This window comes from Pieris brassicae, chromosome 5 (genome assembly GCF_905147105.1).
Source record: "Pieris brassicae chromosome 5, ilPieBrab1.1, whole genome shotgun sequence".
NCBI lineage: Eukaryota > Metazoa > Arthropoda > Insecta > Lepidoptera > Pieridae > Pieris > Pieris brassicae.
Window position 1 is genome coordinate 22,291,800 of NC_059669.1, and position 22,601 is coordinate 22,314,400.

General features: G+C 31.4%; 5 protein-coding genes and 1 long non-coding RNA gene across 6 annotated transcripts; 3 read left to right on the plus strand and 3 right to left on the minus strand.

Annotated features, from left to right (window-relative positions):
* Positions 1–143: 143 nt before the first annotated feature.
* On the plus strand, positions 144–3,779 carry LOC123709788 (trypsin alpha-3-like). The gene is made up of 5 exons (XM_045661334.1): positions 144–256; positions 674–890; positions 1,396–1,493; positions 2,169–2,356; positions 2,834–3,779. Exons 1-5 carry the CDS (start codon positions 154–156, stop codon positions 2,981–2,983), a joined length of 756 nt encoding a protein of 251 aa, XP_045517290.1. The 5' UTR covers positions 144–153; the 3' UTR covers positions 2,984–3,779.
* A 442-nt stretch (positions 3,780–4,221) lies between these two features.
* LOC123710215 lies at positions 4,222–5,303 on the plus strand. The gene is made up of 2 exons (XR_006753806.1): positions 4,222–5,004; positions 5,044–5,303. It is a non-coding gene; the product is annotated as an uncharacterized LOC123710215 (long non-coding RNA).
* Positions 5,077–7,735, minus strand: LOC123710214 (cytoplasmic phosphatidylinositol transfer protein 1). The gene is made up of 8 exons (XM_045661980.1): positions 7,572–7,735; positions 7,347–7,495; positions 7,161–7,249; positions 7,025–7,032; positions 6,874–6,945; positions 6,408–6,662; positions 6,051–6,176; positions 5,077–5,895 (listed from the first exon to the last, which is right to left on the minus strand). The coding sequence occupies exons 1-8, from the start codon at positions 7,620–7,622 to the stop codon at positions 5,752–5,754; spliced, it is 894 nt and encodes a 297-aa protein (XP_045517936.1). The 5' UTR covers positions 7,623–7,735; the 3' UTR covers positions 5,077–5,751.
* Positions 7,736–11,549: 3,814 nt separating this feature from the next.
* On the minus strand, positions 11,550–13,505 carry LOC123710303 (trafficking protein particle complex subunit 13). Its single transcript, XM_045662112.1, has one exon. It carries the CDS (start codon positions 12,834–12,836, stop codon positions 11,628–11,630), a length of 1,209 nt encoding a protein of 402 aa, XP_045518068.1. The 5' UTR covers positions 12,837–13,505; the 3' UTR covers positions 11,550–11,627.
* A 442-nt stretch (positions 13,506–13,947) lies between these two features.
* LOC123710371 (derlin-2) lies at positions 13,948–16,096 on the plus strand. Its single transcript, XM_045662209.1, has 5 exons — positions 13,948–14,394; positions 14,647–14,880; positions 15,183–15,308; positions 15,386–15,549; positions 15,805–16,096. The coding sequence occupies exons 1-5, from the start codon at positions 14,302–14,304 to the stop codon at positions 15,932–15,934; spliced, it is 747 nt and encodes a 248-aa protein (XP_045518165.1). The 5' UTR covers positions 13,948–14,301; the 3' UTR covers positions 15,935–16,096.
* Positions 16,097–16,245: 149 nt separating this feature from the next.
* LOC123710049 (protein phosphatase PTC7 homolog) lies at positions 16,246–22,258 on the minus strand. The gene is made up of 5 exons (XM_045661723.1): positions 21,835–22,258; positions 21,443–21,622; positions 21,017–21,215; positions 18,716–18,975; positions 16,246–17,248 (listed from the first exon to the last, which is right to left on the minus strand). Exons 1-5 carry the CDS (start codon positions 22,058–22,060, stop codon positions 17,199–17,201), a joined length of 915 nt encoding a protein of 304 aa, XP_045517679.1. The 5' UTR covers positions 22,061–22,258; the 3' UTR covers positions 16,246–17,198.
* Positions 22,259–22,601: the final 343 nt, after the last annotated feature.

Here is a 22,601-nt window from a genome sequence, read left to right on the forward strand (position 1 = left end):
TTCGAAGTCAGGACAACTGACACCCACACATTGCCCGAGAAATATTTTCACAAACCACCTGTTCACAAATACGTCAAATATAATAAATATTTGTACAAGAATTATGGACATTTTATTAGTGTTTAGACAGTAAGTGATAATAATTGTGTGAATATGTTGCGCAATAAAATCCTCTACTATTTATATATATTAATCATAACGTGTTCTGAATGTAGAAGGATTAAACGCGTCGTTGGCGGAAAGGATGTTGCTTGTGGTATCTTATTTGTGTAATACAGACATGATAGACAGGAAATTATTTAAATAAACAATTTATCCTTTATATAAATATTATTATGTGAATCTTGTACAATCTTGAACAAATGGCAACCTTTGCTCATGTCCCCAGATTGCTGTGACTGTTCTGCATTAGCAAGTGACCAGATTAACTTTTGTTGATCTAAGACGCAGGTAAAGTTTAGGTCAGCTTGGTGAACAGCTCTGATTCAAACGCAGGACCTGAGCGTTGAGATTGGCCGCTATGCCAACCGTGTGCCATTTTTAAAATAGACTGTTAATTATAAACGATTACAGACCGTCATACTTTGAAAGTAAACTAAGGCCTTTTGAACGTAAATATAAACGATGTGGAGCCAAGTCGGGTAACTATTACTTATAAACAATGTTCTTTAAGGCACTCAACTCCGGGCGGCATCTCTGAGGAATTCGTCAAATTCTCGTCATTTATGTGGTGCGACAATATTATCGCACAACAACGCCATCACCGCAGCACATTGCGTTCAAAATGAACCGGAGTATTACTTCATGCAATTGAATAATTTCTGTTTTATTACCCAAGGTTTACCTAAAACTCCGGTACTAAAAATTACTAGACACGACCTATACGAACCGTGAGTGTTTATTCACATCAATTAACGGATGTATAATTCATTTTTTATAAATATAAGCAATAGTTAATGTTGTTATGTTAATGTTAATTAACATTAATTAACTAGGTGTCAGTCATAGAGAATTTAATAAAAATATACCTTCCTACAGATTGTAGGTAGTAGGTGTCTTCGATTAATGCATACGACTGATTTTCGAAAGCACATAGTAGGTGTAGACTTTCTTTAATTTGTTAATTTGGACATCATTTATGCTGAACGTATATTAATAGAAGTAACCTTACTCATGTTCAACGACTTTGAGATCTGCTATAATCACTAATGTCAATTTATTTTGATAATTTACATAACATAAAAAGCAATGTAGAACAAACCCTCGCTGTATTTTTGTTGAGTAAGCCTAATATTTTTCTAACACGTAAAATGATTCATTATTCCACGCTTGTTTTCGTCCCAAATCCCTTGCCTATATTAAAGCCGCACTTTAACCCAACTTATATGGTTTCAGATCCTCTCACGTACACGATATAGCCGTCCTACAAATAAAGCTCAATTTCACATCGTTCAACGCGACTGTATTACCTAACTCCTCTTTCGGTGTATCAGGTAACTGTGAATGAACTGACAAAAATGTTTCCTTCACGCAATCAGCACTGTCAATTTAAACACGCTATTATTATCCCAATTCTTGATAACATGCCAAAGATATCAATTAAGAAAGCAAAGTAGGTATCTAACTGTATAAACTGTTTAGCTTCTAAAAGAATGTCATTTGGGTTTCTGTATATAACATAAGTTTATTTTAAGATCAGTCACACTACGCTTTTGGTTTCGGTCAATTGCAATAATTACTCAACCGGCGGTAGTTTCAAAAGTTTATTAAATTACGTTACTTTTCTAAAATTAGACACATCAGAGGATATTTTCTTTGGTACAATAATATACAGTTGTCGACAAAAGCATTAATTAAATATTTCAGCATTAATTCATCAAATCATAAAATTAGATCTAATTTTCTATAGTGCTACATTTTAGGTTTATAAATTAATATTGCGTCCTTGAAAATGTAAACGTAGATCACTTTTTAAAGTATGTTAAATATGTAGGTATTCATATGGAGTAAAACTCTTTATTTTGATGGTATTATTTATCTATATTAGTAATCATAACAATTAAATATTTACAATTTTCTGACATTACATATATAATATTTATCAATTATATTTATTTTACCACAAATATCAACACAAAATACAAATACAAAAATTTAAAATATCGCAGGCAAGTGCACAATATACGGGTACGGATACAAAGACGTAGAGAACAAAGGAACAATGGAAACTTTGCAGTCTGCAGAAGTAAAACTTATTTCATTAGACGAATGCACGTCGTCTCTTGGGCCATACATAGCCCCAAAACCCGAAGGTGGGATGATTTGCGCAATTGGAGATGGCGTAGACGCTTGCCAGGTGATTTTAAATCTTTATGCTCACCTGAAAACAGATTACCTAAACCGAAATAAGTTTACTTAGTTGCTCATTCAAATTTCCAACAGCCTATATTTGTAATAAAAAAAATTCTGGGAATGTAATGAAGTTCCGTTTCCTTCAGATAATACATGGATTTCTTTGTTTGTTCTGCTGATTATTTTTATTTGTAGATAATGAGGTTTGAATGCAAGGTACACGTCGGAGGTAACTCGAAACCCGAATTATTATTTGCCGAGTGTCGAACCTTGATTCGAGTTTAATCGTAATATGTGGTTCTCATAAGAGAATATGCTTTAATTAATTATAGCTATATATTTTTTCGATAGTGCTCAGTGATAGTATAAAATATCACCCACGAAGATCGAGTTTCGTCTAGTTAAAGGCAGACCACATATAATATACATTTTAGAACGAATAGATATGAAAATATCGTCTTAATTCCTATCATATTTATAGGGTGATTCGGGAGGACCACTCATATGTTCAGGCTATATTCAAGGCTTAAGTAGTTATGGAGTTGGCTGCAATATTCCTGGAAAACCCGGTGTCTACGTTAGTACCGGTGCTCATTTGACATGGATAAAGCGTGTGTGTGAGGAGAATTAATTACTTCTACTTATTATGAATAGAACTACTGAAAATAGCAATTGACTGTATGTCTAGGTTCATCAATGTAATCTTTCATGAAGCTAAATAACTCATGTATTCGTATTGATACTTAATTGTACGTAGACAAAGTTTCAGCTTTATTAAGAATTCGTGCTATAGATATAACCTGTAGACATACGTCTAGGGTCATCAATGTAATCTTTCATGAAGCTAAATAACTCATGTATTCGTATTGATACTTAATTCAACGTAGACAAAGTTTCAGCTTTATTAAGAATTCGTGCTATAGATATAACCTGTAGACATACGTCTAGGGTCATAAATGTAATCTTTCATGAAGCTAAATGACTCATGTATTCGTATTGATACTTAATTCTACGTAGACAAAGTTTCAGCTTTATTAAGAATTCGTGCTATAGATATAACCTGTAGACATACGTCTAGGGTCATCAATGTAATCTTTCATGAAGCTAAATGACTCATGTATTCGTATTGATACTTAATTCTACGTAGACAAAGTTTCAGCTTTATTAAGAATTCGTGCTATAGATATAACCTGTAGACATACGTCTAGGGTCATCAATGTAATCTTTCATGAAGCTAAATAACTCATGTATTCGTATTGATACTTAATTCTACGTAGACAAAGTTTCAGCTTTATTAAGAATTCGTGGATTAATTCACGTAGGTATTATAAACATAATGAACACTGTATCGCACGTGACAGATGTAATTTGATCTTAGTTTTTATAAAAAATTATACTGACAGAAAATGTCCAACAAAACGTTATAAGTTTATTTAGATCACATAAACTAATTCTAAGAGGAAACGAATATTAAATTTTTAAAAAAAATTGTTTCTCCACTGCCTAATTTATCTATGATGAGGTAAAACACAATTTAATTTAATTTAATTAACTGAAATCTACCCTAGAACATAAATTTCCTTAGATGCCCGTTTTTTTGTAAGTTTATAAAAGCGAAAGGCTACATCTAAAATTATATCATCATTACTAATAGTACATGAAATAAATGTTGACTTCGTTGAAAACTCAATAGTCGTAAGTGGACTTAAAACAAATTTATTATTTCATTTTTTTTTTAAACACGTTAGTACTTGGTCTCTTAAAAGAAATTTTATGGTAAATATAATCGGTATTATGTACGTCAATCTAGACAAAGACGGGTAAAAAAAACAACAATATACATGACATATTTATTACAAATTAAAAATATGATATGAAAGCACGTAGCCTTTGATAACTTAAATTTTTTTCTAGCGTTTTTCATTTAAAAACACACTCATTTGTAACAGCAAATACCACTGACTTAACATTCTTAATTCTTTATATTTTTAACTGGTACATCAACAAAATTCGTGCATTTTAAAAAACACAATATAAACTTTAAAAAGCTATAATAATCAAAGGTAAAACATGGCAGCCATTTATGCCGCAACTATAATATAATAATTATTGCTTAATAATAACTAAATTGCACATGTAACACCATTAAATAATAATTATTTGTACATTTGTTTGATCACATTAAAAAAAACATAAAAACCACTACAGAACTATTGACACAAAGCATTTATTCGTGCATATTAAAAACTTCAAACAGCTATTAAATGGCTTCTCTTTCTCACTTTAAAAATAAATACACATTTTTATTGCAGCTTTTAAGCAGTAATTATTAGTAGAGAAAAATATTATTGATCATAATTTGATTCAGCCGAGTGTCATGTATAATATAATATTGGAATGCTAATATCAATAAAACGAGAAATAAATAGTCTACAAAATAATACTTATATTAGGCCACAAAGCAACAACAATAATAATTATCTAGCTAGAGTATTTCTTACTTAACACATCACTGCAAAAATTCTTCTTAATTATTATTTGAAGTCCTGCGTCTACCAACCCGTAACATTCTATCATCAGAAATGATGTATACCTTTAAGACTCCACAAGCGTTAACCACTAAGGAGATGCAATATTTTACACTATAACCAAGTGGTTATAGTGTAAAATATTGAAATTTAAAATATCAAGTGATAAATTCATTGCAATTGTAAAATTTAATGATATTGCTTCATAATATTTAATGTGGAAATGACAATTAGGCCAAAATGCAGGTCACAATGAATATAAGGTTTATTTTTAGATTTAATAACTTAAGATATCCCAAATGGAACTTAGTGTCTACTTAAGTAATCTTTAAATTTTAAATTGTTTCATACAATTAAAATAAACATTAGGTTCCTTAAACATTTGCATGAATAACATAGTCAATGTGAAGTGAACTTCTTGAATCAATCGGAAAATATATGATTAATTCAATCGGGTTTAAAGTTTATTCAGCCATGTGTATAAAATATTGAAAAGAAAATACACTTTTGCCTAATTCAATTTCTTTCTTTATCACAATTTGTGAAATTGAAATACTTCATTAAGTCTCAACGTATGCAAGCTTTACAAAGCATAAAATGTAAAATAAATTAGGTTATTGTGTCTTTATATTAATTCCTGATAATTTCATTCAACTCAATGTAAATTCTAAATGAAAATTAGCAGAAATATTCTTAACACTTAACATTATTTTTTATCTTAGTTACACCAATCAATAATAGATATATTACTAACAACAGTGTGTGTGACTGACAAGATACCTTACAACCAAAAATTATATTATTTTGTGAACTTAATTCGACCCTGTTTTTGACAGTGGTGGGTTTTGTTTTTAAAATTTTATTACACACTTTAGGACCACGAAAACCAAGACTTTGTCTCTGTGGGTGTCCCGGATGCTGATGGGGTTTTCGGAGATTTTGGCGATTTTGGTGATTTCGGGGTTGGAGGTGGAGATTGGCTTTCACCCTCTGCATTCTCAAGAGCAGTCTTTACCTATAAAAACATATAAACAAAAATCATGAGGTCATATACTATAATTTAATGAATGTTGTCAGTCCTCAACCATTATAAATTGTTATTTAATCTTAACAATCAAATTTATTACATTTATAGTATTTTGAAAGTGGTGATAAAATAACCAATCTTACCTTGATATTTGTTTTTGCCTGCATGTCCTTTTCATAATTTCTCACATCTTCAAGGGTCATGTTGAACCATTCGTCCATCCATGTGAATGCCTGACGATGTCCAAGTAAAAGAATTTCACGTATTGCCTGAAACACACATTCAAAAAGAAGTAAAAAAATGTTATAAGACACATGTTATAATTTTTTGCCACCAAAATGCAAAAAATAACTGATTAGCATATTATATATTATTTTAGAATATGCTTATCTATAGAATAGTCTTATTTTACATGTAACTTAAAAAAGAATACATTTTAATTTGAAATTAACATGAAACACACACATAAAAGTATTGGACACATACAATTTCATACTTACACTTTGTACGTAATCTTCCACTTTTGTCTGCAGTCCCCATACTTCAAACTTTGCATTTACTAACTTATAGCAACACATTATGGGTTTGTGTGTATCACGCCATCCCTCGGTCAAAGGTCCACGGCCAGTTTTTTCCGATTTAAAAAGTTTAGGATCTTCAGTCTCCTTATAATGATGTGGTTTAATTTCATCATATGCAATATCAAGAAAATCAACTTGCCTTTGTTCAATCTCTTCCGCAGGAAGGCATAAGCACTGCAAAATATAAATAAGCCAAGTGTCAAAGAAACTTATATATATTTCTATTTAAAAGGATGACCGATTAAAAGATTATCTATTAATTTTTGAATACTTTTTACATTTATTTATTTAGATCTTTCAATTTCTTAATTCCTTATTTATTATTGTTATTTAAACTTACTTAATATTAAATATATTAATAATAATCTAAAATACATAATCTTACATTTTCAGTAGTTCCATTATTGTCCTCATATCTAGTTTGTATAGATACTGAAAATTTCGGGATAAAGGAGCACTGAAAACATGAATATAGTTAGTGAGCATTGTCAAGAAATATGTGAATGAAACATAAATACTCATATACGGTTACTTACAGTGTACTCTGGGTGGTTGAATATGAAAAAAAAAGTTACATTAGTAACATAGTAATAATCAACCATAATGTAGTCATAGTTAAAGGATAATTAATAGAAGTTGGAACAGGAAATCTTTTTTAGTTAGAATTTTTACCTGTTATTGTGTATGGGTAATAGTTCCATGCTTTTTCAGTAACATAAAATACTCGGGGTATAATATTCTGTATCCAATATGGTAAGTGACTGAAAGTGATATCAAAACATACTATAGTGTTGATAATATTTTTTTAAAGATAAATTAGAGCCTAGTCATATTAATAATCTGACAAGGCAAGTTTACCTTGAAAGATGTATTCGCTTCTCAGTAAATTGTCCAACACCATTTACTTCATCAGTTACTTCTTCATTAGCTATAACCTCCACTCCTTCACCAGTAGTAGATTGTTCGTAACTATGACGAGCTATCATATACAATTGTCCTATTCGATACTAGAATTCGAAACAAGACAATAATTACGCATTAATACGTTAACTAGAATCATACCTTAGAGTACAATAATTTTACCTCATCCACAGTTATAGGCATGCAAATCCTGTATTCTTTTGTTAGAACCATATTAGCAGCACGATAATAAAGCGTTGTTGTATTAAAACAGCAGTTAATTAATACTTAATTGTATCAAAATAATGAACAAGAAAAAGGAAGCAAATAGCACTACCAAAATCCAAATCCCAATTATTTCACAATAAGAGTTGTCATTTGTCATAAATCCTGTTAAATGTCAATTGATAACATGACTGATAACGGTCAAAATTTTTATAACGTTCAAAATGTTGCTTAGATTATAAACTTATTTTATTCCGATCCAATTAAATAAATCTAATAAACTAAAATACACTTCCTAACTTTTTTTTTGCATGGCTGACGCACAAACCGTGCAGGCCAAGAAAGGGGAAAAAATATTTTACATTTTTTTAAATAAGTGTGAACTTCTGTAAAATTGCCAACAATTGTACTGGAGCTTTGTCCTCAAGATTAGCATAGACGTTATACTTGTTGCTAATGACATTCATTGCTTTATTGTAAAATTTACCAAACGTTTTTGAGCCTCCGCTCCACCCTGCTATCTTCCAAATGAGAACTACAACATTAACACCTAATTTATATGCCTAATAGGTGGCAGCGTGTCTGGTACTGTGATCTTTAAAAATATTTAGTGGATTTAATCCATTTAATCTAACTCTAGGAAGTTCCTGATTTATTAGGTTTTCTTATCATCTAATCATTATTGAGATGTAAACATTGTGTCTTGTTTATGTAACAACGCAATGTGCACACAGGGTACAATTCTGGACGGTCATGAAAACAAGGTAATATTAGTTAATTCCATTCTCTTAAATGTTTACTAAATTATGCAAAAATTATATATCTTTAATGTTGATTTTTGCCAAGGTCTATAATCTGTGTAGGTTAAAGCAAGTAGTGTGACTAACTTTTTAGAAATAATTTCTAGATCTGTCGATTCATTTGGACACCAGGAAGCTGTAATATTGAGGACTTTGGTCGTATCCCAACTTAAATATGCCTTTAAGAACTTTAATTCTGTCATCAGTACCAGTATCTCAGCTTTAATTAAAGAGAGAGCTCACCTTCAGCTGTTTAAAGTCCCAGATTCATATAGTTTTATAAGGAAGTATTATAATATTCGGAATTTTTGCTCCATAGAAATCGACGTTACTGTCATAACAAAAGTTAAACCATTTTTGAAAACAAGTGTCATGTTTTATAGAATTATCTGACGGTGAAGCCAACATTATGGGGACCGATGACGAAGGCACACATCTTCTCAGGAGGGACGTTTCGATAATATTCCGGCAACCATGGTAATCCTTTAATGAACATCTCGGTTACTAGAATGAGAGATAATAAGATTTTTATTAGCTTTGAAAATTATGGGTTCTGAAACTAAGAGGTTTTTCTTTATGATTTTGATATGACAGCAAACGGTGGAAAGCCATAAAAGCATATGTAGCTCCGTGCCAAGATTTCACATTTGCGATTTAATCTACTAGCAAAAATGTCGACCTGTGGGAAACCAAAGTGATGTACAATCATATGAAAGGCATAGTTTGAAAATTTCCATTCAATATCTGGGTGAAGGCTTCGTGACTGGTGACACCGCGTCTTTTTGTCAGCCGAGTGCCGACCTAATAATAATTGCGGGCTTCGCACCATTGCCAAAGTTCTTTGAGGGAAATGAACACCACCCATGCGATTAATATGTCGACGAAATAGATGTGGTAGTGGCTCAATTCGTAGGATTATTTGGCAAGTTCGGTATGATTTAGCAAAAATTTTCAATCCAAAAAAGCAGCAAGCCATTCTAGACGTATATTAATTATATTCGCGTTCTGAACGAGACCACAATCCACTCGCTTGTTCCTGACTACATGCTACGCCCCACCCCGTAGTTGAGGAATCACTATAAATTTCTAAACGAAAATCTAAATTTCATTTTGGTTAATTTTTTTTATAGGTTTTTCTAATTTTTATTAATAGGTTGATCTAACGCACGATACCGGCACTGTAAGTCCCGTAAAAAATTAGATGGTATGTGCATGTGTAATTGTCGTCATGTCATAAAGGTTCAATTTTTACATCTCTCTAGTTCCTTTGTAAGGCCAGCCATATTCTTCTGCTGGACAGGCGTATCTTAGTCAGATTTTGAAATGTTTTGTAAATTAAAATTTAAGTTCTTTAAATTTTTTCTTGAGGTAAACTGACTTCTAAAGAGGTAAAGTTTACTATAAACCCTAGTTATTTGATGTAAAAAAATAATCTATTCAGTACTCACAATAAATCCTAAAGCTTTAAGAAGTATTCTCGTGTCCTGAAAATTTTGTAATATTCATTGTAGCTTGAGGACAGTATTGTAGCCACAAGATCTGAGTAAACTGACCACAGGCTTCATATTTTTTTTAATACTGCTCCTTTGGAGAAGTGTTGAACCCAAACGGTAAGACTTTGAATTCATATAGTTTTCCCAAGAAAACGCTGGACGTGACGACTGCCTATATTAGTAGTATACGTAGTAGTAGTTATCAGTGGTACAAGTAGGCTCCTTCATCCTCGATGTCCCTTTCTGCCTGTAATTCGGGAGTGCAGCTCACCAATTTAAATTATTTTTGGGCTTATTTGTCTTTTTGAGTTGAGCTGCTGGTTAGGTGTAGATTGTTTCAAATCTGCGCCAGATTTAGATATGGCTTTCGCCGCTTTCAAAGTGTCAGCTAATCCGTGACTGAATTGACTGTCCAACTTTGTTGCTTAAAGTTGTTCCTTTACATATTTTTTAAGGTTAGGTTAGAATAAAGTTTCGTCGTGCGACTAAGTCTTGGTATTGGGTGTCTCATAACAACTGACTTGTGGTGGTGCGCGGCGGCGGGAGAGTGACGTGTTGATAGCAAGATTGGTAAATCACGTTGACGTTTGTGTCCCGCGCTGTGTACCATGCGCAAACTTTCCCCCACTCCCTTATTTAATGCTCAAGAAGTTTGCCGGTATCTGTACCTACATATATGGTAGATAACCCCAGAGGTTACTCGCACAATTTATAACGAACATAATAGATACGTTGGTCGATGTAAGTAGGTAGGTACATAACCACAACACCCTTCGTATCTTGATACACTCCATACAACAAGCAAGCCGGCTGACCTCAACCGCGTCGGTGGCGTCTCGCGACCACACTGCGAGGGCTCGAGCGGGAGCACGAGGACGTCCTCGTCGCGACGAGCCGGGCGACTCGGTTTCCGTTGACGGTGATCTGCTTCGTGATGGCAGGACGGCAGCGGCGACTTCCAATCTTGAATCACCTCGATGTTGTCGATGTTTTGTATGTTGTGCTTGTGCACGCGCAATTTCATTTTCAGACTCTGCATTTTTTCTATAAATCGTCATAATCGTTACTCTCGAGTTACTACTACGAGAAGCGAAGTGGCAAATCACTAAAATATGAATGACGGTCGTCGGTAGAGCAAGCAAAGGGCAGGAAAATTTCGACATTATCTTAATTTTTTAAAAAATTAGTTAACATGTTAAAATAGGTAAACAATTATCTACCCTCAACCACAGTGCGGTAAATTTACGTGTTCTATAATTAATTAATTAATTAATTCTTCCAACCTAAAGTTGTAACTGTTAAGCAAGCCAAATACACTGTATAAAGCATCTATGCCATTTAGATATGACAACAATTAGATTGACACATTAAATATTGTAATTTCATTTAAATAATTAAGATTTCGTTGCATATATCATCATGACATTAGTAGCAGTAAGTAGGCGGACCTTAATTTGCCTCACTACTGCTGTAATTTATTAATTAAAAAAATAGACAATTAATATAGAATTTTCATTGGTTGCATAAATATTAATCCAGCAGCAAAAACACTGAGTCACCAGAAACAAGCTTGTATTTAACTAACTTGAATAAAATAAGTAGTGATGATGATACCTCTTTATTTAAAATTAAATAGTGCTAATAACTGGTATTTTACATAATATTTAATTAATATATTTTTTAATCATAAATAATTTTTGTACATAATACAAAACAAGATATTAAAATATATATACTGATCCTAAATCATCATAATCATAGGTTCTTTTTATAAATAAATCCATTAATGATATTCCTGTAATACTGTGTAAGCCTGTATTAACAGGGACTGCAGTTAAGTCAATATAGGTTTTACCTCCAGGTTCTAACGGTCCTAACTTTCTATTAGATATTCCACACCAAATCAAGCTAGAATCTTGATGAGATCGCAGCTTTAAAATCAAATCCAATGTTCTTTCACTAGCATTAACAATTTTGCATTTAATATTGAATGGCTTTTCAACTGGTACTTTACTAGGCAGATTTTCATAGGTCACCCTAATATCTCCGTATTCAGGGGTCATTCTCTGTAACTGACTAGTTTGTAATCTTCCTTTCTCCCCTAAATTGGATCTCCACACAATATCTAGCTTTCCAATATTTTTGGCAGCTGCTATTAATTTAATATCTGAAGCAATATTAGGTTTAGGAGATAGACAATAAAGATACTGACAACTTTCTTGAGTTTGCAGTAAAGTGACATCACCGAAAACTGACTTTCCATCAGATGTTTCATTCAAAGATTTAACTATAAACTGCTGAGAACTTTCAAGTGAAACCTGCTCAAGTATTATTGAACCTGATGTTATATTTTGAACTTGAGCTTCAAGAAAAACTTCATCGGATTCAGCATTGTAAAACTTGGTTTTAACATCTAAAGGTTTCATTACTTCAAATTTGAAGAACTTTCTAAAGGATGCTAGAGTGTTATAATTGGACATATATGTTACCTCACAGACTAAGATGTGGGTTCCCAAATCCTTTACTTCATGGTGTATAACATCACCTAATGTTTCATCCACATCTAGCATTACAGAGGATTGCTGCTGTTGAGTTGAAAGTGGGATTCTTTGTGAACTGGTTTGTAAATCTGCTTTGATAGATACACTTTGAACAGGTTGATTTGTTTCATTGTGAACACACACATAACATGAGAAAGTTTCTCCTAAGTAAATATTTCCAAAACTTTGAGGAAGCAGTAAAAATTGTCCAGCAGCAAGTGTCTCCATGCCAACAACAGATGTTGCATCATCCTTTAAGTAGTTATTCAGTATATTCCCTGGTAGATCTTTAAAATCACAGGTTACTATTTTAGGGCTTATGAGGGCTGGTTTTGTAAGCCTCATTACTTTAAGTGCTACTAAATGTTCCATTCCTTCTTTATTTTCCATGTTTGCTTATATTTCTTCACTGAGAGAAATAAATAGATAACTTTAATAAATAATAGCTTATATCATATTGTTCATAGTAATTAGAATTCAAGATCAATATTGCTTAATGGATGAACAACAATTAATGTGCATTCTTCTTATTCTAGTCCATGAAGGATAAAATAGAGATAATAACTTATGTTATTAATTTATTTTTGCATTGTATATTTACTAGACGGAAGTCTCACTTGTTGAAATAAATTTTCATTTGATATTTAAAAATTTGATATCAATTTTTATTTTCATGTGTTGGCGTATTACAATTTACATGAAAATATTTTTTTTGTGTTCGTCCAAAGACCAAACGGGTCGGCCAAAGCTTTTTGACCACCTCAAACCGGCTTAGTCTGGCACATATCTTTCAAATTATCAGTAATGTAAAATGGTTCTGTGCTACAGCCAATTACATTACTTTAGGAGACTATACTATACATATTAAATATATACAATATGATACATAAGTTAATTGAGGCTTTGCCTTTACAAAAAATGATTGATTTTTTTGATTGGATTTGATAAGGTACGGATTTGATACGGTCGGCACCTCATAAGAATGTACAAATTCGGATAAAGAAGTTGGGTTTCGTGCCACCACTTTAGCGGACCGTCATAGTTAACGGCACTTCTACGAATATATAAAACATTACGAAGGATACCACGATGAATACAAAAAATTGTTACGCCATGGCTATAAAACTGTTTAATCACCTTCCTAGAAGTTATAGATCACTGCCGTGTAATTCTTTCAAGGGGAAAGTGATTAAATTTTTATAGGCAAAGTGCGTTTATCGCGTTGGCGAATATTTGGACCATAGATTTGACACCGATTTTTAATAATTTAACCTTGAAATTATTTAATGTACTCAATAAGACATTGTAAAAATTTATATGACATTTGCTTGCCTATTTATATATAGCTGATTGTGCGGATATTTTTAATTGATATATCTAACCACTGTACCACTATCTTGACAAATAAACGATTATTATTATTATTAATACGTTTACTATATTTTACATTTCTTATTCTGTATAGCTGTTTCACTTTGGCAATTCCTATTGTTTAAAATCCAATCTAAAAGGTACTTTATTGTAGCCTTATGTGACAGTGACTTTACTTTTGTGTTACTTCGTACTTCACCTGTGTGATAGATATGAGAAAATTACTGAATCAAGTTTTGTGACCAATTTATCTGTAATGCTTAGTGTGTACTAATTTATCTAATAAAATATAAATCGACTACATTGAATACTTATACAATGCTTTTTAAAATTATATTTTTATAAATTCAGGAATTATTACGTGTTTAACTATGTGTAATCTCTTTTTGTCACTACTGTGTTTACACTGATGTGGCCCAATAGAGTGGTTTTATAAATTTCATTTTTTTTACTATGTTCTTAGAAAACTAATATTTTTTTAAAAATGGCATATCAATCCCTCTTGCAAGAATATATGCTCATACCTCCTGTTACTAGGGCTTATACTACAGCTTGTGTCATCACTACATTGGCTGTGGTAAGTATTCATTATTGCTTTAGGATGATAAAAAAAAAATAATTTGCTGAAACCATGTATAGAAAAAAGTAAGAACCAACAGTCAACTACTAAATATTAATACTAATGCAATCACTGGTCCAGTTGTGATCTATTTAATATTTTATGAGAAATTAAAGTATCTTATGTAGCAAAATTACTAAGAAACAATGACAATAAATGCAATTCCTAATTAAACAAATTAACTAACGCTATATTAATATTATTTTTCAGCAACTAGACCTAGTGTCTCCATTTCAACTATATTTTAATCCCACACTGATTTTGACACGGTACCAACTATGGAGATTTTTAACAACATTCCTTTTCTTTGGAAACTTAGGATTTAATTTCTTATTCAATATGATATTTACATATAGATATTGTAGGATGTTAGAAGAAGGCTCATTTAGAGGAAGAACAGCTGATTTTGTTGTTATGTTTATTTTTGGTGCTGTGTTAATGATTGTATCCTTTTGTATTGTATTAATTGTATTCAATATTTTTAGTATTTTATTTCACTTGAAAAAAATATGTCTTTAGTTTTCAAATTGAATTGGTTTGGAAAGCACAGACTCATTATTCAGATCATTTGAATTAAATTTATATGCCTATTACAGCTGCTACATATATCACAATTTGCATAACTAACATAATTTTATAATTCATAAAAAGTAAGATTAATAGGAATGTGAGAAAAAACTAGTTAGTTTTGTCACAATAAATGGGGGTATAATTTTTTATATTATTTTTCCTTAACAATTTTACAGCTTTGTGCATTTTTTATTAATAACTTATTATTCTTAGGACAAGCTTTCACTATAATGATTGTATATGTGTGGTCTCGACGAAATGTATTTATACGTATGAACTTCTTCGGACTGATGAACTTCCAGGTACATATGTATATATTTTGATTATAACATTAAATGCACATGTGTAATTCTTAATAACTTAATATAATTCTTTACAGGCTCCATACTTGCCATTTGTTTTACTTGGATTTTCTGTACTTTTGGGTAATTCAATATCTGTGGATTTAGTGGGTATGGCTATTGGACACATATATTTCTTCCTAGAAGATGTTTGGCCTAGACAGGCTAGAGGACAAAAGCTTTTGAAGACACCGCAGTTTCTGTTAGTATATAGCTGTGCATGGTTTACATTTTGTTGATGTTTAAATTTCAGTGGGTTGGTAGCAATATTAGCACCACACTGTAGTACAGCTAACAATAGAAATATTGATTTATTTAAAGAAAATATCATTACTTAAAAGTAGTGTTCTTAAAAGCTCTACTTCATAACTTAATTATGTTTTCCATTACAAGTCGTTCTATATTAGTCAAATTTTGATTACATTATTGAAACTAAAATTAGTTTTTTTTATTTCAGCAAAATGTTGTTTGATCCAGAACCAGAGAGAGAATATGAACCATTACCAGAATTGGCAAATGTGAGGCCGGGGGGCTTCAATTGGCGACGTCAAGAGGAGCAAAACGCCAATGAAGGTGATGCGTTATGAATTATGACTAAGTCAAAGTACAAGTAGAGCCAAAAATGAATTAAAATTATATTTTATAAATATGGAGTGTGGTTTATTAGCACAAAAATAGTTTCCAAGATGATATTTTTTTCATGGTATGTGTGCATAAGAATAACTGTAATTTTACATAAAATAAATAATATATATTACAAAATGTGTTTAATAAATTTAAATTTAGTCCTGTTTATTTAGTTTCTATTAAAAGAGAATTAAGTTCCCAAACTTTTACTTGAAACTGGCATAAAGTTAAAACTATTGCCATAATATAAAAAAGAGAATTAAAACAATAGTAAAGTTTCATTTGTCGTAATTTATTACCAATTCTTCTACATAATTTACAATTAATCATACATAAGACTATCAAAAATTACAATAAGAAAACATTAGGTCAAATAAGTAGGTTTCTTATACAAAAACTTTCTCAGTAGTCAACTGTACCTTAAACTGATTCACCATATTTTTTAATAGATTATAAAAGATAAAAAAATAAGTCAGAATTTCTGCACAGATCCACACTAAACTTTATAAATCTGTTTTATAGATATTTTAAGGGATATCGTATCATAACTTCAATGGCAAACTAAGTTCACCAATATAAAGTTATGAAAGGTAAAACTTTTAAGTATGCCTGTACAGTAACTTTCATATTTTACAAAATGTTGAAATAACGGAAAAACTAAAATGTGTCAGTATTTTAATAGCAAAGAATAAGAGTTAGTTTGAAGGTAAAAGGTTATAAAAATTAAATAGACACTACCATTCCAGTTATTTACAAAACAACACATTTATACTAGAATCAGTCTTCAATCAAACAATATTAACATCACAACTTTTCAAATCTGCATATTGCATTAACCCTTTAAATTTATCAAATGCAATAAATTTACTATTCAAAATGTAACATACAATTGACATTCCAAGTAATATTTGATACTAAGCCTACGGAGGACTCAATAGAAATATTTTCCAGAAGTTGATCAAAACCTTTATGGCAAAAGCACCTGCTACAAATATTAAAGTATGACAAACACACATTGTATTTTAAATAAAGCATACCAGATTCACTATTTTTACATTTATCACGAATGCCCAAGGCATTCCATCCACGTCTTTAACTTTGTGAAATAAATATATTCCGAAACATGTCAAGATAATAAATTTGCTTAATTTTTGGTGTCGGTTCTAATTTGGAAGTACTATTCAAAACAGATAAAATCTAAACTAAAACAGTCAAACGATGGCTTCATAGCGCCACTATTGCCAGAAGCACTGTTATATCATCTGGTTTTCCACCTGAAAAAAAATAAATGTTTATAACGACAGACCAGACTAATACATGAATAGAGGTAATGATGTCATTATTATAACAAAGATACCACATTTAAATGTAAAATTATTTTCGCGGTTAAAATACAGAACCGACTTTGATCTATTTTAACATACAGAAAATCACAAGCCGCGGAATTTGTTCAAAACTAAGAACTATAATTGAACCTGAAACATTTGTTGTTAATAATATAAGTATTTTAAATAAGCGTCGGTAAGCTTTTAAAAATAAATTATTTTGTAAAAATATAAAACTTTCGAGTTTCAAGTAAACACACACAGTAAGTAATATGATGCTTTGAATGCGTTTTATTATGTGCTCCAAGATACATATATGGACATTTCTATTATAACAAACTATGACATTCGAAGTAGGTACTTATAGTATCACTAATTATCATTAAAATACTACGACTTAACCCCTTATAAGAAACGAACTATAAGCCTTAAACAGCCTTTGAATGTTTTTTCCTTATCATTCTTGACACACTGATATATGCAAAATTATATTATTCATGTACTATGTACACTTAGATTTCACAATATATAAAAAAAAACAGAAAGTCATTTAGAAGGTCTAACATTGTTTACTACCAGTTCCCAAATCAATTCTATATCCTATGCATGTAAATTATCTTTTACGTGACTTTTGTGTTGTATATTTCACGCATACTCTCAAAAATTGTTTAGGCAATCGCAATAAATTAAGTAACATTTAAGGCTTAAAAATTATCAACATATAATCGTAAATAACATTCTCTATAATAATAGCTATTTCATTTCTAAAGTATATAAGTCCTTCTACATCATAACAATAATATTTAATATTAAACGAAAATTAACTCGTCAATCTTTCGAATTGTGTGAATTGTTCTACTGAAATAATTCGTACATAAATTTAAAAACATCGTATAGAGGTACAAAGTCACGTTTATTTTCAGAGTGACACCAAGTGATAAGGCATTATAAATTAATTAAGCTGTTTATCTACATTTTTATAGGACACAGCTGTGACTGTTGTTCACCATGCGAACATGCGAACATTTTCTTCTTAGATTCCGACTCGTTTGGGACATAGGACACACTATGTTTTATCGTTACAATAAATTTGAAAAGATAGTATGTATAAAATATTAATAAAAAGAAAATCTGTGGCGCTACAGCCTTTTTAGGTCTAGATTTATGTATCTGTTTCATGGTCAATTGTCAATTGTCAATCTAATATGAAAATAGGTGATTAGCCTCCCATGCCTGACACACGCCGTTGACTTTTAAGGTCTAAGGCAATCCTTTTCCTGACTATATTTTCAGTCAATTCAATGGTACACAGCGGAGGATCGAACCACGATTGAGTCGCACGCTGAAGCCACTAGGTGCCACTAAGTCAACACTGCTCAGTATAATATTAATAGCTATAAACGTTTGTGGGCTCACCTATGGCATCTATGCCGTTCTGGCGCGCGCTCTTGGCAAACGGCGACATATAACAGCCATCGAAGGACAGGTTGCGCGCCATCCAAGCAATGGAGTTCGCAACGGCCTGCAACTTCTGGGAGTCGTTGTCCATGCCCTGCGCTCTGCGCATCTCGGCCACCAGTACCGTTACTGGCACGTTGTCGAAGACTCCATCGGTCGCTACAAGAATTACGTCCCCGCTTTCTACTTTGAATTCGGCAGTTTCAGCCGATTCTGGCCTGTAATTTTAAGATTAGTCTTCAATAAATAGACTAATGAACAAAGAAAGGGTTTATGTGAAGTTTTCAATTTTTTTTTAATCCAGTAAAAAACACAGTCCCTGGAAGTGGAAATAATCGAGTTCGTCAGGCATGTACAGTGTTATACGCGCTGTCTTTCTGATAACTGACGGATATTGTCTAACGGGGGGGACGAGCTAATTACTCATAGTCACCGTCACTCGCACACAGTGACCCTATGAGGGAATGTTTAGTTAATTCAAGTACATTTTCAAATCACAAATATCAAAATTCTCTTAATGCGTGTTATGTAAATATTTTAGTAAATAATTAGAAACATAAAAAGTGTAAACAATTATCGCCACATCGTGAGATTCGAAAGAGGATGATACCATGTTTTTTTAATAATCTGACGGGCCTCAACGCACCTCACTATACTAAAGGTTTCATAATATATGATGGGGTTACATGACACGGTGGAAGAAATCTTCCCATATGATTGACGCGTTCTAGTAACACTGTACATCAACTATTAAAAACCTTGGACATTTATTTTTAATAAGTGTAGAAATTTTCAAAATAATTCATCTTTTCGACAGACATATCAAACCTATTTATATATATAAACCTACGACGAAACTTACGACGCCTTGACATTCTTAAATGAGACTTCTGTATCATTTGTTTTTAAATGTGTATACACAATAATCCTATTTTACGAATTACATTATGCACCTGAGAGTGGGCTGGCATAAATCCAATGAGCTAAAAATTCTAATATTAGACTGCACAGAAACAACAACAGTGGCTTTGGACGAGCGCATGACCAAAGGGTTCGGACACGCGACAGGTCTTATGACTTAAACACCCGTGGGAAGTTTTAAACATGAATTTATATTCGTTGTAAACCGCTACCTTCTGCCTTAATATTCTTAAAGGTGCAATCTTATCGTAAATGTTTAAAATCTAAAATGATTCACTGAAGCAAAAAATTGAACAAAACGATCTTTAAATATTAACATTACAACGTAGGATCATGATAGTATCAAACGTAAATATAACATGAAACTTTAAACGTTTAAAATAATGATATTCATTTATAAGAATAGATACTTTATTATTGATTATTTCAGTCTCAACATACTGTCTAGTTCTTGATAAATGGACTATAAAACACAATAACAATTCTTAAGTTGGTACAGTGTAAATAAATTAGCTATGTTAATGTTACAAAGCTAACTACTATTTATGCTTCTCATTGTCTATATATTTATAAAATACGGCGTATACCGGTTACAGGCTGTCATATTTCTCTTCTAGTCTAGTTTCAACTGACCATGCGATCAAAAATGCGACAGAAATATATATTTATACATATGGGTTATTTATTTTGAAATTACCGAATTTTATAATTCAATGATAAATACTACTTATAATAATTATTGTTTCTTTTTTATTACCAGTTTATTTTAAAATGAGTTTCTTATGATTTCACTACCAAATGTATTTATTATTATTAAAATGTTGTTTTGTATTGTAAACATCCAATTATATTCATTCAAAAAGCTTGAATGATGTTTACTTGTATTATTATCTTCTGTTTCTAACCTTTTGCTATTCTAACGTCTGTGTTAGATAACAAATTATCAATAATCAAAACCTAAATCTCAGTCCCGATACTATAGAATCATCTGACTCTATTTCAGTTCTTTTTAAATTGAATTAAGTTCTTTGTTCAATGTTAACTGTAAAACTTTATTAACATATATAAGAATTTATAATAAAATATGTAAATATATAAAATTGTTGCATTATATTTACAGTGACTTTTATATAATTTTATAAAGCCATGCATTGAAAAGTATTTTATAGTTTTTTACTCAACATTATTACCAAAATCATACCTTCTATAAATATACCGTGTTATCTTTAACTACTAATATTATATATTTAAAAAAAATTGCTAGTCAAATTTACTGATGTCAGATAGCATTAAGTTTATCCTTAGAAACTGTAGTTTCCAATCTAAATAAATACTGACCTATCACTTAACACATTTCTATCATGTCCCGGTGGCGGCAGACTTAGTTGGTATGGTGTATTAAAGTAGTGCTGTTGTTCATGTGACCTGTGTACTATGCGGTTTCCCCTCACCACCATATATCCACTGTCACCAATATTAGCTGCTCGCATAATACTCTCATTACGGTCAAGTATCATAACACAGGCTGTGCTACTCCCTGTAAATTAAATAAGACTATTATATTATGGTCCACCTAATGATAGCTAATTTCTGAAAATGATACTTTTATAAATAACATATTTTTCTTATCTATATTATCAACTTTTTGTAAAAAACATGAGAAGAAAAAACAAAGTTTATTTTTCTCATATGCATATAACATATTTTAATTCAACCCATTATTACTATAATTTTCCTTAAACAATAAGCGAAATTTTTGGTTACCTAAAATTGGTTTCTTGTGTTCTAACAATTCATAGTATGACTTTGCTAAAAGGTCTCCTGGTTCTGATAACTTGAAATGGCCCATCCTTACAAGTCTCTCACAAGTTTTCATAAGGTAAGAGGAGAATTCTCCAGGATCAATGCCATATGCCCTCCAGCCCCCCACACCATCAGCAACACCTTTAAAATATAAATTATTGTTTTTGTACTAATCCATATTAAATGCTTTCTCTAGGTATGGATTTTATGGAAAGACATGACAATAACTTTTGTATATTGTACATAACAGCTGTATAACCTAAGCTTGGTATCTACTAATGCTCAAGGTACTTTTAAACTATAAATAAAAAATATCTGTTTAAAGAATGGTCAAGAGTAAATTAAAAAAATACCAATGACATCTGCATTGTTGTAGGTAGTGGAGAACCAGGCATCGTCGCCAAACTGTCCTTTATGAGACCTCCCATTCGCAATATCTTTAGGAAAACCACAAACCACTGACACTAAATATGGATGTTTCTTTTTGGAAACATTTAATTCAGCTGCACTCGATAAATTTGAAAGTCCATTTCTTATAGCACGTGATAACACTCTGCCTGTCCAAAATATAGAATGCATCCTTCACTTGCAGGATTGCCTTGCTTGGTTGTATTAAACTTATCACAAAGAACAATTTGTACAGAAGCCCATATCATTTAAATCGTTTAAAATCACATCACAATAGTTAATTCTAATCAGTATCGACTATCAATAATAGCATATTAAGGTGAAGTGCGCACAATCACTGAGCCATTTGACGGAAAAATGTAAAATGAAAAGGATTTTTTTTTTAATAATTTTATGGCCTGGTAACGAGACCTTTAAGCCAATGAAAAGGAAAGAAACAGTCAGTAGTTAGTAGATACGTCAAAGGTTGATCACGTTTAAACCACAGTAAATAAATGTTTTATATAGCAGGTCCGCTTAACCAGGTTTTGCTGCTTGTGTTTTATTGTTAATAGTTTCCATGATATTAAATAAAATGTCTAAGTTTTAGACATTGAAGAGAAACCTGATACTACCTAGGTATGGGAAGCAATAAGTTTTATATTGTATATATAAAATGTCAATAATATTTATATCATTACTATGTAAAACGATAAATTAAATAAATGATATA

Bases quoted from the DNA above. Each gene is read 5' to 3' on its own strand.
- LOC123709788 (XM_045661334.1), top strand. From the start codon at position 154: ATGTTGCGCAATAAAATCCTCTACTATTTATATATATTAATCATAACG. The intron at 257-673 runs GTATCTTATTTG...ATGTTCTTTAAG, and splicing joins CGGAAAGGATGTTGCTTGTG to GCACTCAACTCCGGGCGGCA. The intron at 891-1,395 runs GTGAGTGTTTAT...ATATGGTTTCAG, and splicing joins AGACACGACCTATACGAACC to ATCCTCTCACGTACACGATA.
- LOC123710214 (XM_045661980.1), bottom strand. From the start codon at position 7,622: ATGGTTCTAACAAAAGAATACAGGATTTGCATGCCTATAACTGTGGAT. The intron at 6,663-6,873 runs GTAAGATTATGT...TATATTTTGCAG, and splicing joins ATAATGGAACTACTGAAAAT to TGCTTATGCCTTCCTGCGGA. The intron at 6,177-6,407 runs GTAAGTATGAAA...TGTGTGTTTCAG, and splicing joins TGGAAGATTACGTACAAAGT to GCAATACGTGAAATTCTTTT.
- LOC123710303 (XM_045662112.1), bottom strand. From the start codon at position 12,836: ATGGAAAATAAAGAAGGAATGGAACATTTAGTAGCACTTAAAGTAATG.
- LOC123710371 (XM_045662209.1), top strand. From the start codon at position 14,302: ATGGCATATCAATCCCTCTTGCAAGAATATATGCTCATACCTCCTGTT. The intron at 14,395-14,646 runs GTAAGTATTCAT...ATTATTTTTCAG, and splicing joins TCATCACTACATTGGCTGTG to CAACTAGACCTAGTGTCTCC. The intron at 15,309-15,385 runs GTACATATGTAT...AATTCTTTACAG, and splicing joins TCGGACTGATGAACTTCCAG to GCTCCATACTTGCCATTTGT.
- LOC123710049 (XM_045661723.1), bottom strand. From the start codon at position 22,060: ATGCATTCTATATTTTGGACAGGCAGAGTGTTATCACGTGCTATAAGA. The intron at 21,216-21,442 runs GTAACCAAAAAT...TTTAATTTACAG, and splicing joins ACACAAGAAACCAATTTTAG to GGAGTAGCACAGCCTGTGTT. The intron at 17,249-18,715 runs GTGAGCCCACAA...ATTTTTTTTCAG, and splicing joins GAACGGCATAGATGCCATAG to GTGGAAAACCAGATGATATA.